The following is a 13,191-nucleotide window of genomic DNA, read 5'->3' on the forward strand; positions in this document are numbered from 1 at the left end:
ACCCATAGGATACCAATTACTAATAGGATAACAATAACCCATAGGATACTTACTCATAGGATACCAATTACTCATAGGATACCAATAACTAATAGGATACCAATTACTCATAGGATACCAATAACTAATAGGATACCAATAACTCATAGGATAGCAATTACCAATAGGATACCAATTACTCATAGGAGACCAATTACCCAAAGGATACCGATTACTCATAGGATACCAATTACCCATAGGATACCAATTACTCATAGGATACCAATTACTCATAGGATAACAATAACTCATAGGATACTTACTCATAGGATACCAATTACTCATAGGATACCAATAACTAATAGGATACCAATTACTCATAGGATACCAATAACTAATAGGATACCAATAACTCATAGGATACCAATTACTCATAGGATACCAATAACTAATAGGATACCAATTACTAATAGGATACCAATTACTCATAGGATACCAATTACCCATAGGAGACCAATTACTCATAGGAGACCAATTACTCATAGGAGACCAATTACCCATAGGATACCAATTACTCATAGGAGACCAATTACCCATAGGATACCAATTACCCATAGGAGACCAATTACTCATAGGATTCCAATTACTCATAGGATACCAATTACCCATAGGATACCAATTACTCATAGGAGACTAATTACCCATAGCATACCAATTACTCATAGGAGACCAATTACCCATAGGATACCAATTTTCGTTGATTTTTTGATTACACAAGAACTACTTATTCAAATCTTCAAGGAAGTACAATTTTTTTCTACAGTAGAACCATGAAATCTAGTATTCACAAAAATATAAAGTTACCTCAATCCACAAATTTGGATACCCACAAAAATTAACGAAAACACAGTATCACTCTGATAAAAGACTTTATTGTTTTACTGTTTGCCTTTATCACCCTGCTCAGTTGCTCCATTAATCTTGTATTACAGCTTTGAGACATGAGTAGATAATATCAGCAACGTCACAATGTTTAAAAAGAATTTATCAGCAATGTCACTTTGGGCAAACATTACACTGAACAGATAATTTTTTTGCAAAATAGAATATACCTTTTTTTTAAAAAAACATCTTACATCTCATTGAAATAATAATATTTACATGCATCAGGAAAAGAGTTATGTAAATTGTTTGGATACCATTACTTGCATCAAAGAAATAAATATAATATTTGAAGAAATAAGTTATACGTTTTTTTGTCATTTTTTAATAGAATGCACCACGCCAGGGATTGTTCTTTCAAATATCTCCCACCCAGCAGCCTGTCACGCCAACTCTGATTGTAACAGATTCTCCTGTTGTATTGAGGTCGGTATTTTAAAGAGGTCATTGTTTGCAGCAGTATATCTCAATCCCTGCAGATATAACCTACAAGTTCAACTGGAACAACTGACTATTGATGTGGACCTCTTTACATATACTTGGGGTAAGTTATAGACTGACCACTGATGGGTAATAATAAATGTCATTTATCTTTAAAATATGTATTGAGCATAGTTTACCTCGGTTAATTCAAATAAAATTGAACCTCTCACTATTCTGTAGAAAATTTTACAACTTTTACTTTAATATGAATTCTATTATATAATTTCTATTTATCTGTTAATGTTGTTTTGGTTTTTTTAAGTAAGTGTTTGATTTAGATAATTTAAAAAATAGGAAATCTATCCCTTTGAATTGTCATTGATATGGTTATATTTATAAATTTACTGTTTACAAATTTTTGAATTTTTTGAAAAACTAAGGCTTTTCTACTTCAGGCATAGATAACCTTAGCTGTATTTGGCAACACTTTTAGGAATTTTGGTTCTCAATGCTCTTCAACTTCGTACTTCATTTGGCATTTTAAACTTTTTTGGATTCTAGCGTCACTGATGAGTCTTTAGAAGACGAAACGTGCGTCTGGCGTATATACTAAATTTAGTCCTGGTATCTATGATGAGTTTATTTACAACCACTGGGTTGATGCCACTGCTGGTAGAGATTTATTTCCCCGAGGGTATCACAAGCCCAGTAGTCAGCACTTTTTGTGCTGACATGAATTGTCATTGATATGGTTATATTTATAAATTAACTGTTTACAAATTTATTAATTTTTTGAAATACTAAGGCTTTTCTACCTCAGGCATAGATTAACTTAGCTGTATTTGGCAACACTTTTAGGAATTTTGGTCCTCAATGCTCTTCAACTTTGTACTTTATTTGGCATTTTAAACTTTTTTGGATTCCAGTGTCACTGATGAGTCTTTAGAAGACGAAACGCACGTCTGGCGTATATACTAAATTTAGTCCTGGTATCTATGATGAGTTTATTTGCACTAATGAAGTATATTCAAAATGTTTTTTTTATTTCCAGGAGAAAGGAAACAATACTTCTTGTATGGTGTCTTTAGATTAGAGTAAGTACCCATGAATTAAAACCTGTAATTGTGCTTTCCTTTACCTCCTAAATATATATATAACCTCTATCCATTATGCTACATTGGAGAACTAATATTTGAATGGTAGAGCCTTGACTCACTGTCCTAAGGGTCATTTATAAGTACATAATTTCAGATGAAAGAATGTGACTTAATTTTCTGCATCATTGAAAAAATTGGAAAATTGCAAACAAATCGTTTTTTGGAATACAAAATGTCGGTTTCCCTTAGTTACAGATTAGGCAATGATAGTTTCTGGTTTCATTTAAGTAATGAATAAATTGAATTATGTATTATTTTGATATTTGATCTTTATGCTGCATCAGGGGATACAAAGAGATATTGTTCAGACTGAAACACCAAATTGTCTGGTTTATGAAAAATGGACAAGCTATAAAAGAATGGAAGGATACCAGAGGGAAATTCATTCTCATAAGTCAGAAATAGACTGACCATGGCTTAAAAAAGAAAAAGACCAGTACTGTAGTAGACAAAACAGAAAAATGAAAACTATAGACTGTGCTACACAAACCTCACCAAAAACTAGGGTAATTGTCTCGGGTGCTCTGGAAGGGTAAGCAGATCCTGCTCCACATGTGGCACATGTTTTATTGCTCATGTTAGTATACAGTTATCCTTCTGATGTGTATTACCTGTTCTATATTGTCTTTTTATTAGGTTTATGATCAACCATGTAGCCACTGAGAGAGCTTATGTAGTTATCCTTCTGATGTGTATTACCTGTTCTATATTGTCTTTTTATTAGGTTTATGATCAACCATGTAGCCACTGAGAGAGCTTATGTAGTTATCCTTCTGATGTGTATTACCTGTTCTATATTGTCTTTTTATTAGGTTTATGATCAACCATGTAGCCACTGAGAGAGCTTATGTAGTGGATGTAAACATCAAACTTTGTTTTGAAGCAGGATCTGGTAGCTCATGTTACCAAGAGTTTACAGTACTAGAGGATACCAGAATACAGTATCCAAATTGTAGTACCAGTGGATTGGAATCACTTCCCTTTGATGGTTAATAAATTTGTTGAATTATCAATATAATACTGAAAAAAACCAGAATTAAATTTTGAAACTAGGACAAATGTAAACAAATTGATCCCCTTGTAATTTCTAGCATGAAAAAATGGCAATTATAGCAAAGTTCAAAGTTTAGAATTATAGAGCAAAGATCCCATAATTTTCTATAAGTTGGTGAAGGAAATTCTGTCCTTTAAAGAAGTAACAAAAAGCAATTTTATATTATGAAAACTATAAACATTGCTAAGTAAACTATTATGTGTTGAAATGTAATTTATGAAACCCCTGACACATATTCATGTGCTTACCTGAAGCCATTATCATTATCAGTAATTGTCCTAAAGCAGCAACTTAAAAATGACTATGTCTGATATTTGTTATTAAGTGACCACATTTGTCTTTTGTCAGACTATATTTGGGAATAATCAATTAATTGTCATGTTTTGCCAAATGAGAGAATTATCATAGCAAACAGTCACAAGACATCCAAAAATCAAGAGGAACTTTTCTTTTGATTATTTTTCCATTTAAACAATTGTTTCTTAATTATTAATGATATATATATTTTATGAAATATAATAACTTTTTATTGTGTTTTTAACAGGTCTTAGCCTTGACTTTTGGGAACCTGAAGTTTGTTATTTCTTCAATGGAACTGTTTTTCCAAGAATATTCTACATAGAAAGTAAGCTATATAGTATACACAATCCTATTTTCTATTATTATACCTATTAAACAAATAAGGAATGTTTCTGATTGCTTCAAATAATCATAGAAAGTACCTGTAAGCTATATATTATACACAATTCAGGTTGGTTCAAATATGGATCCCATGAGGTTGACAATTGTTGAGATTTTTTTGCACAATCTAAAAATTTCACTTACAGATTGTGATAATAGTATTATAGGCACACCTTAATTTTGTTAATTGCTCAACATTTAGATTAGTGGTTTACTTGTACTTGTACAAATAAAATTGAATCTTCAGTATATAGTTAAGTAAAGGATGAAGCATTTCTATAAATAACTTGAGAGTTTCTTTAATTGACCTTTTAAAAACAGTCATTTAAAAAATTTACTTTTTCTGTTCCCAAAGCAACCACAGTTGAGATTTTTACAACAGGCAACATGACAACAGAAGAAATGACAACAACAGGCCAGACAACCACACCGGAGATCACAACCACACTGGAGATCACAACAACTCCAGTTATCACTTCTACCATAACAACTGAGACAACAACTGTTGCTACGACAACAAATGACGGGACAAATGTTACAGAAGGAAATATGACCGATTTTACTGAAGCAAATATGACATATGTGACAGAGGCTATTGAAACAACAACCATGGAGCAGACGACTGTTATTACAACAACAGAAGCAACAACCACCATCTTAACAACAACAGAAGCAACAACCACCATCTTGACAACAACAGAGACTTTTGATTGTGAGTTTAGACAAGTAATAATTTCATCATTTACATCAAATTTTTAAAGGAGTAGGTCCGGTAAGGGCCGATTTTGGCCTCAAAGTTCAGGTTCATCTGATGAAAAATTTTGGACACTTTTTAAACTCTTAAGTGTCTACCTTAGTCGATTCAATTAGTTAATGTGAAAGTTTTAACCTGATTTAGTCATTAAAGACGCTCATATTCAAGCTTAAATATGAAAATCTATCAAATATGCCATAATATGTCACTTTTCAGATGGTTTTTGTCAAAAATGAAAGTTGCCGCATCCCTGTTCATTCTCAACCTTTATATATGTTATGTATTATCAGTAAATACAACTTACACTTAAATATTAAGAGTGAACACGAATGCGGCCACTTCCATTTCAGACAGAAACCATCTAAAAATTAACCAAAATGCTAAAATTTCGAAGATTTCAGTAATTTAGCATGACTTAATGATGCTAGTACCCGATACATGTGCATTGCATTGTCAAAAACAGCCCATATTTATGTAACAGAAGTATTATACTTTCCAATAAATAGCTAAAAGTTTACATTTTAACAATTTTGTAAAACTGCTATATTTTGGGGTCAAAAAGGGGTCTTACTTTGCCTACTCCTTTGAATAGAATATTAAGTTTTCAGCTGTTAGACTAAGTATATCTTGTGTTTTCTTTGTTTTCTAACAGTCAGAACATCGGTTGAATAATACATAAAAAATGATAACCAAAAATACTGGACATTACACAAGACAACATCAAACACTAACATCTGACTAAAAAAATACAGACTTTCACAGACAAACGTCAAGGAACAGCATATGGATTTTGCTCATTGTTGAAGGCTGTACAGTGACCTATAGTTGTTAATTTCTGTGTCATGTGGTCTCTTGTGGAGAGTTGTCCCATTGGCAATCATACCACATCTTCTTATTTTTATATGTCAAGCCTGACTTAGTACAGGCACTAAATTTTTTTTTTTAGGTTAAACTAGTTTTAAACCAAGATATTTCTGTCAGTACATCCCCTGCTACATTAAACCCTGAATGCATAGTCAGTGGAAATTGTCAATCAATCATCTGGAATTAGCTGATTGCTGATTGGTCCTTTCTTGCACAGGGCACCAATCAAAATAAAGAAACCAATTATTCTGGTTGAACCTTTTGGGGAATCTCAGAACTTTATATGTATTGGCAAATTGCAATCATACCACATTTCCTTATTTTTATATTGACATGAAATTGGGTATCAATTTTTGTGGTTAGAGTAAAAGCTACGTGATTGTGGGTTCTTAAATGTGTGGATTTTAGTTTTCTGAGGGAAAATAACGGGAAGAATTCGAAGCCATCAGAAACAAAGATTCTTTAAAATAGTCAGATTTTGTTTACAATGATTTGTGGGACATTGCAAAATAAGGTGTTCATTTGTAACTGGATTTTTGTGACAAAAATGTCGGTAATTAATTTGGGGATGCTCAGCGGGCGGGCGGCAGGGCGAGCGGGCGGGCGGTCGGTCGGGCGGGCGGCAATCAAATGTTGTCCGTGCATTAACTCAAGAACCGTTCAACCAAAGCTTTTAAAATTTTAATATGTTGTTACTGACAACTAAATGAAGGTCAAGTTCAATAATGGCCATTTTGACTTTTACCGTTCAGGAGTTATGGTTCTTGAAAGATTGAAAAATGGCGTTTCCAGTCGTGTCCGTGCATTTACACATGAACAGTTCTACCGAAGCTTCCCAAATTTTAATATGTTGTTACTGGTGACAAAATGGAGGTCAAGTTCTATAATGACGATTTTGACTTTTACCGTTCAGGAGTTATGGTTCTTGAAAGATTGAAAAATGGTGTTTCCAGTCGTGTCTGTGCATTTACGCATGAACTGTTCTACCAAAGCTTCCCAAATTTTAATATGTTGTTACTGGTGACAAAATGGAGGTCAAGTTTAATAATGACGATTTTGACTTTTACCGTTCAGGAGTTATGGTTCTTGAAAGATTGAAAAATGGTGTTTCCAGTCGTGTCCGTACATTTTCTCATGAACCATTCAACCAAAGCTTTTCAAATTTTAATATGTTGTTACTGATGACAAAATAGAGGTCAAGTTTAATAATGACGATTTTGACTTTTACCGTTCAGGAGTTATGGTTTTTGAAAGATCGTAAAATGGTGTTTCCATTCACGTTGTTGCATTTACTCACAAACCATTCAATCTAAGCTTTTTAAATTTTAACATGTTGATACTGATGACAAAATAGAGGTCAAATTTGATATTGACAATTTTAACTTTCACCAATCATCAGTAATGGTTCTTGTGATATTGCCAGGACACAAATAAATGCTAATAAATCCGGTTTGCTGTCGTTGTGACAGCCTCTTGTTACTTACTTGTTCGTCTTTCATTACTGACAACATTCATCAATTTCTTAATAAAATAAAAGCTTTAAAAAATAAGTTGATTCATCTATGATGACAAATCATCTTGATTAAAGGAAATTGCAAAGTAAACATTTTAATTTGCACACGGGTAATTGGAAGTGATGACACTAATTAACCAGAGATCGAATGATCAACAGATTAACAATCATCAAAGGTGTTAATTTAGTGATGAACATGTCACTTAAAAAAAAAATTGGTTACATAAAAAATTCTACAAAAGAATTTTGAATTGTAGAATTAATTCTTATAAAAATAGAAAAGCAAGCAAGTCCAATATGATTTTTGTTCCTATGAATTATCAGGAGATAGAATAAACACTTCATCATCACAAAACATAACTAATTTTTCATGTGAATTAAAAGGCAAAAAGTCTTACAGTTTAGGTTTTTTTAGCTCACCTGGCCCAAAGGGCCAAGTGAGCTTTTCTCATCACTTTGCATCCGTCGTCTGAAACTACTTGGTCAAATTAAACCAAACTTGGCCACAATCATCATTGTGGTATCTAGTTTAAAAAATGTGTCTGGTGACCCGTCCAACCAACCAAGCTGGCCGCCATGGCTAGAAATAGAACATAGGGGTAAAATGTAGAGTTTGGCTTACATCTCTGAAACCAAAGCATTTAGAGCAAATCTGACATGGGGTAAAATTGTTGATCAGGTCAAGATCTATCTGACCTGAAATTTTCAGATGAATCTGAGAACGGGTTGTTGGGTTGCTGCTCCAAAATTGGTAATTTTAAGGAAATTTTGCCGTTTTTGGTTATTATCTTGAATATTATTATAGATTGAGATAAACTGTAAACAGCAATAATGTTCAGGAAAGTAAGATCTACAAATAGGTCAACCTGATCAAAATGGTCAATTGACCCCTTAAGGAGTTATAGCCCTTTATAGCCAATTTTTCGAAAAATTTTATAATCTTTTACTAAAATCTTCTCCTCTGAAACTACTTAGGCAAATTTAATCAAACTTGTCCACAATCATCATTAGGGTATGAAGTTTTAAAATGTGTCTGAAGACCCCGCCCACGAACTAAGATGGCTGACATGGCTAAAAATAGCACATGGGGTAAAATGCAGCTTTTGGTTCATATCTCTGAAACCAAAGCATTTAGAGTAAATCTGAGGAGGATAAAATTGTTCAAAGGAGCAAGATCTATCTGCCCTGTCAGACCAATCAGGTAACCCGTTTTTGGGTTGCTGCCCCTGAATTGGTAATTTTAAGAAAAATTGGAAGCTTTTGGTTATTATCTTGAATATTATTATAGATAGAGATTAACTGTAAACAGCAATAATGTACAGCAAAGTAAGACCTACAAATAAGTTAAATGATCAGAATGGTCAATTAACCCCTTAAGGAGTTATTGCCCTTTATAGTCCATTTTAAACAATTTTCATAAATTTTTGTAAATATTTACACAATATTTTCCACTGTCACTACTGGGCCAAGTTCATTATAGATAGAGATAATTGTAATCAGAAAGAATGGTCAGTAAAGTAAGATCTACAAACACATCACCATCACTAAAGCACAATTTTGTCATGAATCCATCTGTGTCCTTTGTTTAATATGCACATAGACCAAGGTGAGCGACACAGGATCTTTAGAGCCCCTAGTTTAAAGATTCAAATGGGTAAAATCCTGTCTGAAGTTGTTTATAGTAGGTTTACTGATATTCAATGTGATTGGGTTATATGCCCTTATCCATGTACGGGTAGGCAAACCTACATGAGGATCTATTGTTGTTATATTTTATTGGACACTTAAATTCCTGGATAAAGCCATCCACGAAAACTACAAAAATTGGTACCCCACGAATAAAGTACTTTCACAGTAATATTTAGTAATATAAAGAAATCTTTTTATAAAAGCTGAATTATCATATGTTGGTTTTAAACTTAATCAGTTTGTTTTTTCTCTAGTCAATTAATAGTGCTTTTTTTGATTTTTGATCATTTATGAAGTGATCATTTGAAAAAATATGTGCCAAATTGAGGTTTTTATCCATGCCTCTGAACACTTCTGTTATGCATTTATTAAAATTGAAATACGACTGTACTGGTGTAGTGTGTTGTTAAGCTATTAATTATCTCCCCTTCTTTTCAGATTGTATTAAACTAAACTTTACCGACCTTGGTGAGGACAGCTGTGAGATGAAATACGACTGTACTGGTGTAGTGTGTTGTTTAGTTTTTAATTATCTCCCCTTCCTTTCAGATTGTATTAAACTAAACTTTACCGACCTTGGTGAGGACAGCTGTGAGATGAAATATGACTGTACTGGTTTAGTGTGTTGTTTAGCTATTAATTATCTCCCCTTCTTTTCAGATTGTATTAAACTAAACTTTACCGACCTTGGTGAGGACAGCTGTGAGATGAAATATGACTGTACTGGTGTAGTGTGTTGTTTAGTTTTTAATTATCTCCCTTCCTTTTCAGATTGTATTAAACTAAACTTTACCGACCTTGGTGAGGACAGCTGTGAGATGAAATATGACTGTACTGGTGTAGCTTGTTGTTTAGTTATTAATTATCTCCCTTCCTTTCAGATTGTATTAAACTAAACTTTACCGACCTTGGTGAGGACAGCTGTGAGATGAAATATGACTGTACGTACTGGTGTAGCTTGTTGTTTAGTTTTTAATTATCTCCCTTCCTTTTCAGATTGTATTAAACTAAACTTTACCGACCTTGGTGAGGACAGCTGTGAGATGAAATACGACTGTACTGGTGTAGCTTGTTGTTTAGCTATTAATTATTTCCCTTCCTTTTCAGATTGTATTAAACTAAACTTTACCGACCTTGGTGAGGACAGCTGTGAGATGAAATATGACTGTACTGGTGTAGCTTGATGTTTAGTTATTAATTATCTCCCTTCCTTTCTAATTATATTAAACTAAACTTTACCGACCTTGGTGAGGACAGCTGTGAGATAAAATACGACTGTACTGGTGTAGTGTGTTGTTTAGCTATTAATTATCTCCCCTTCCTTTCAGATTGTATTAAACTAAACTTTACCGACCTTGGTGAGGACAGCTGTGAGATGAAATACAACTGTACTGGTGTAGTGTGTTGTTTAGTTATTAATTATTTCCCTTCCTTTTCAGATTGTATTAAACTAAACTTTACCGACCTTGGTGAGGACAGCTGTGAGATGAAATACGACTGTACTGGTGTAGTGTGTTGTTTAGCTATTAATTATTTCCCTTCCTTTTCAGATTGTATTAAACTAAACTTTACCGACCTTGGTGAGGACAGCTGTGAGATGAAATACAACTGTACTGGTGTAGTGTGTTGTTTAGCTATTGATTATCTCCCCTTCCTTTCAGATTGTATTAAACTAAACTTTACCGACCTTGGTGAGGACAGCTGTGAGATGAAATAAACTGTACTGGTGAAGTGTGTTGTTTAGTTATTAATTATCTCCCCTTCTTTTCAGATTGTATTAAACTAAACTTTACCGACCTTGGTGAGGACAGCTGTGAGGTGAAATACAACTGTACTGGTGTAGTGTGTTGTTTAGCTATAGATTATCTCCCCTTCTTTTCAGATTGTATTAAACTAAACTTTACCGACCTTGGTGAGGACAGCTGTGAGATGAAATACAACTGTACTGGTGTAGCTTGTTGTTTAGCTATTGATTATCTCCCCTTCTTTTTAGATTGTATTAAACTAAACTTTACCGACCTTGGTGAGAACAGCTGTGAGGTGAAATACAACTGTACTGGTGTAGTGTGTTGTTTAGCTATAGATTATCTCCCCTTCTTTTCAGATTGTATTAAACTAAACTTTACCGACCTTGGTGAGGACAGCTGTGAGATGAAATACAACTGTACTGGTGTAGCTTGTTGTTTAGCTATTGATTATCTCCCCTTCCTTTCAGATTATATTAAACTAAACTTTACCGACCTTGGTGAGGACAGCTGTGAGATGAAATAAACTGTACTGGTGTAGTGTGTTGTTAAGCTATTAATTATCTCCCCTTCCTTTCAGATTGTATTAAACTAAACTTTACCAACCTTGGTGAGGACAGCTGTGAGATGAAATATGACTGTACTGGTTTAGTGTGTTGTTTAGCTATTAATTATCTCCCCTTCTTTTCAGATTGTATTAAACTAAACTTTACCGACCTTGGTGAGGACAGCTGTGAGATGAAATATGACTGTACTGGTGTAGTGTGTTGTTTAGTTTTTAATTATCTCCCTTCCTTTTCAGATTGTATTAAACTAAACTTAACCGACCTTGGTGAGGACAGCTGTGAGATGAAATATGACTGTACTGGTGTAGCTTGTTGTTTAGTTATTAATTATCTCCCTTCCTTTCAGATTGTATTAAACTAAACTTTACCGACCTTGGTGAGGACAGCTGTGAGATGAAATATGACTGTACGTACTGGTGTAGCTTGTTGTTTAGTTTTTAATTATCTCCCTTCCTTTTCAGATTGTATTAAACTAAACTTTACCGACCTTGGTGAGGACAGCTGTGAGATGAAATACGACTGTACTGGTGTAGCTTGTTGTTTAGCTATTAATTATCTCCCTTCCTTTCTAATTATATTAAACTAAACTTTACCGACCTTGGTGAGGACAGCTGTGAGATAAAATACGACTGTACTGGTGTAGTGTGTTGTTTAGCTATTAATTATCTCCCCTTCCTTTCAGATTGTATTAAACTAAACTTTACCGACCTTGGTGAGGACAGCTGTGAGATGAAATACAACTGTACTGGTGTAGTGTGTTGTTAAGTTATTAATTATTTCCCTTCCTTTTCAGATTGTATTAAACTAAACTTTACCGACCTTGGTGAGGACAGCTGTGAGATGAAATACGACTGTACTGGTGTAGTGTGTTGTTTAGCTATTAATTATTTCCCTTCCTTTTCAGATTGTATTAAACTAAACTTTACCGACCTTGGTGAGGACAGCTGTGAGATGAAATACAACTGTACTGGTGTAGTGTGTTGTTTAGCTATTGATTATCTCCCCTTCCTTTCAGATTGTATTAAACTAAACTTTACCGACCTTGGTGAGGACAGCTGTGAGATGAAATAAACTGTACTGGTGTAGTGTGTTGTTTAGTTATTAATTATCTCCCCTTCTTTTCAGATTGTATTAAACTAAACTTTACCGACCTTGGTGAGGACAGCTGTGAGGTGAAATACAACTGTACTGGTGTAGTGTGTTGTTTAGCTATAGATTATCTCCCCTTCTTTTCAGATTGTATTAAACTAAACTTTACCGACCTTGGTGAGGACAGCTGTGAGATGAAATACAACTGTACTGGTGTAGCTTGTTGTTTAGCTATTGATTATCTCCCCTTCTTTTTAGATTGTATTAAACTAAACTTTACCGACCTTGGTGAGAACAGCTGTGAGGTGAAATACAACTGTACTGGTGTAGTGTGTTGTTTAGCTATAGATTATCTCCCCTTCTTTTCAGATTGTATTAAACTAAACTTTACCGACCTTGGTGAGGACAGCTGTGAGATGAAATACAACTGTACTGGTGTAGCTTGTTGTTTAGCTATTGATTATCTCCCCTTCCTTTCAGATTATATTAAACTAAACTTTACCGACCTTGGTGAGGACAGCTGTGAGATGAAATAAACTGTACTGGTGTAGTGTGTTGTTAAGCTATTAATTATCTCCCCTTCCTTTCAGATTGTATTAAACTAAACTTTACCAACCTTGGTGAGGACAGCTGTGAGATGAAATACAACTGTACTGGTGTAGTGTGTTGTTTAGCTATTGATTATCTCCCCTTCCTTTCTGATTGTATTAAACTAAACTTTACCGACCTTGGTGA

The 13,191-nt window shown here is 34.0% G+C and overlaps 1 protein-coding gene across 1 annotated transcript in view; it reads left to right on the forward strand.

Moving 5' to 3' along the window:
- Nucleotides 1-13,191, forward strand: part of LOC134692561 (uncharacterized) — a 108,630-nt gene that overhangs the window by 15,174 nt on the left and 80,265 nt on the right. The window contains exons 16-25 of the mRNA XM_063553018.1: nucleotides 1,253-1,465; nucleotides 2,396-2,438; nucleotides 3,314-3,489; nucleotides 4,100-4,180; nucleotides 4,592-4,948; nucleotides 10,053-10,205; nucleotides 10,828-11,313; nucleotides 11,714-11,773; nucleotides 12,161-12,313; nucleotides 12,493-12,978. Of these exons, the coding sequence (XP_063409088.1) occupies nucleotides 1,253-1,465; nucleotides 2,396-2,438; nucleotides 3,314-3,489; nucleotides 4,100-4,180; nucleotides 4,592-4,948; nucleotides 10,053-10,205; nucleotides 10,828-11,313; nucleotides 11,714-11,773; nucleotides 12,161-12,313; nucleotides 12,493-12,978 (2,208 nt within the window). The remainder of the gene's footprint in view (nucleotides 1-1,252; nucleotides 1,466-2,395; nucleotides 2,439-3,313; nucleotides 3,490-4,099; nucleotides 4,181-4,591; nucleotides 4,949-10,052; nucleotides 10,206-10,827; nucleotides 11,314-11,713; nucleotides 11,774-12,160; nucleotides 12,314-12,492; nucleotides 12,979-13,191) is intronic.

The sequence above is a fragment of the Mytilus trossulus genome, chromosome 12 (assembly GCF_036588685.1).
Source record: "Mytilus trossulus isolate FHL-02 chromosome 12, PNRI_Mtr1.1.1.hap1, whole genome shotgun sequence".
Lineage (NCBI taxonomy): Eukaryota > Metazoa > Mollusca > Bivalvia > Mytilida > Mytilidae > Mytilus > Mytilus trossulus.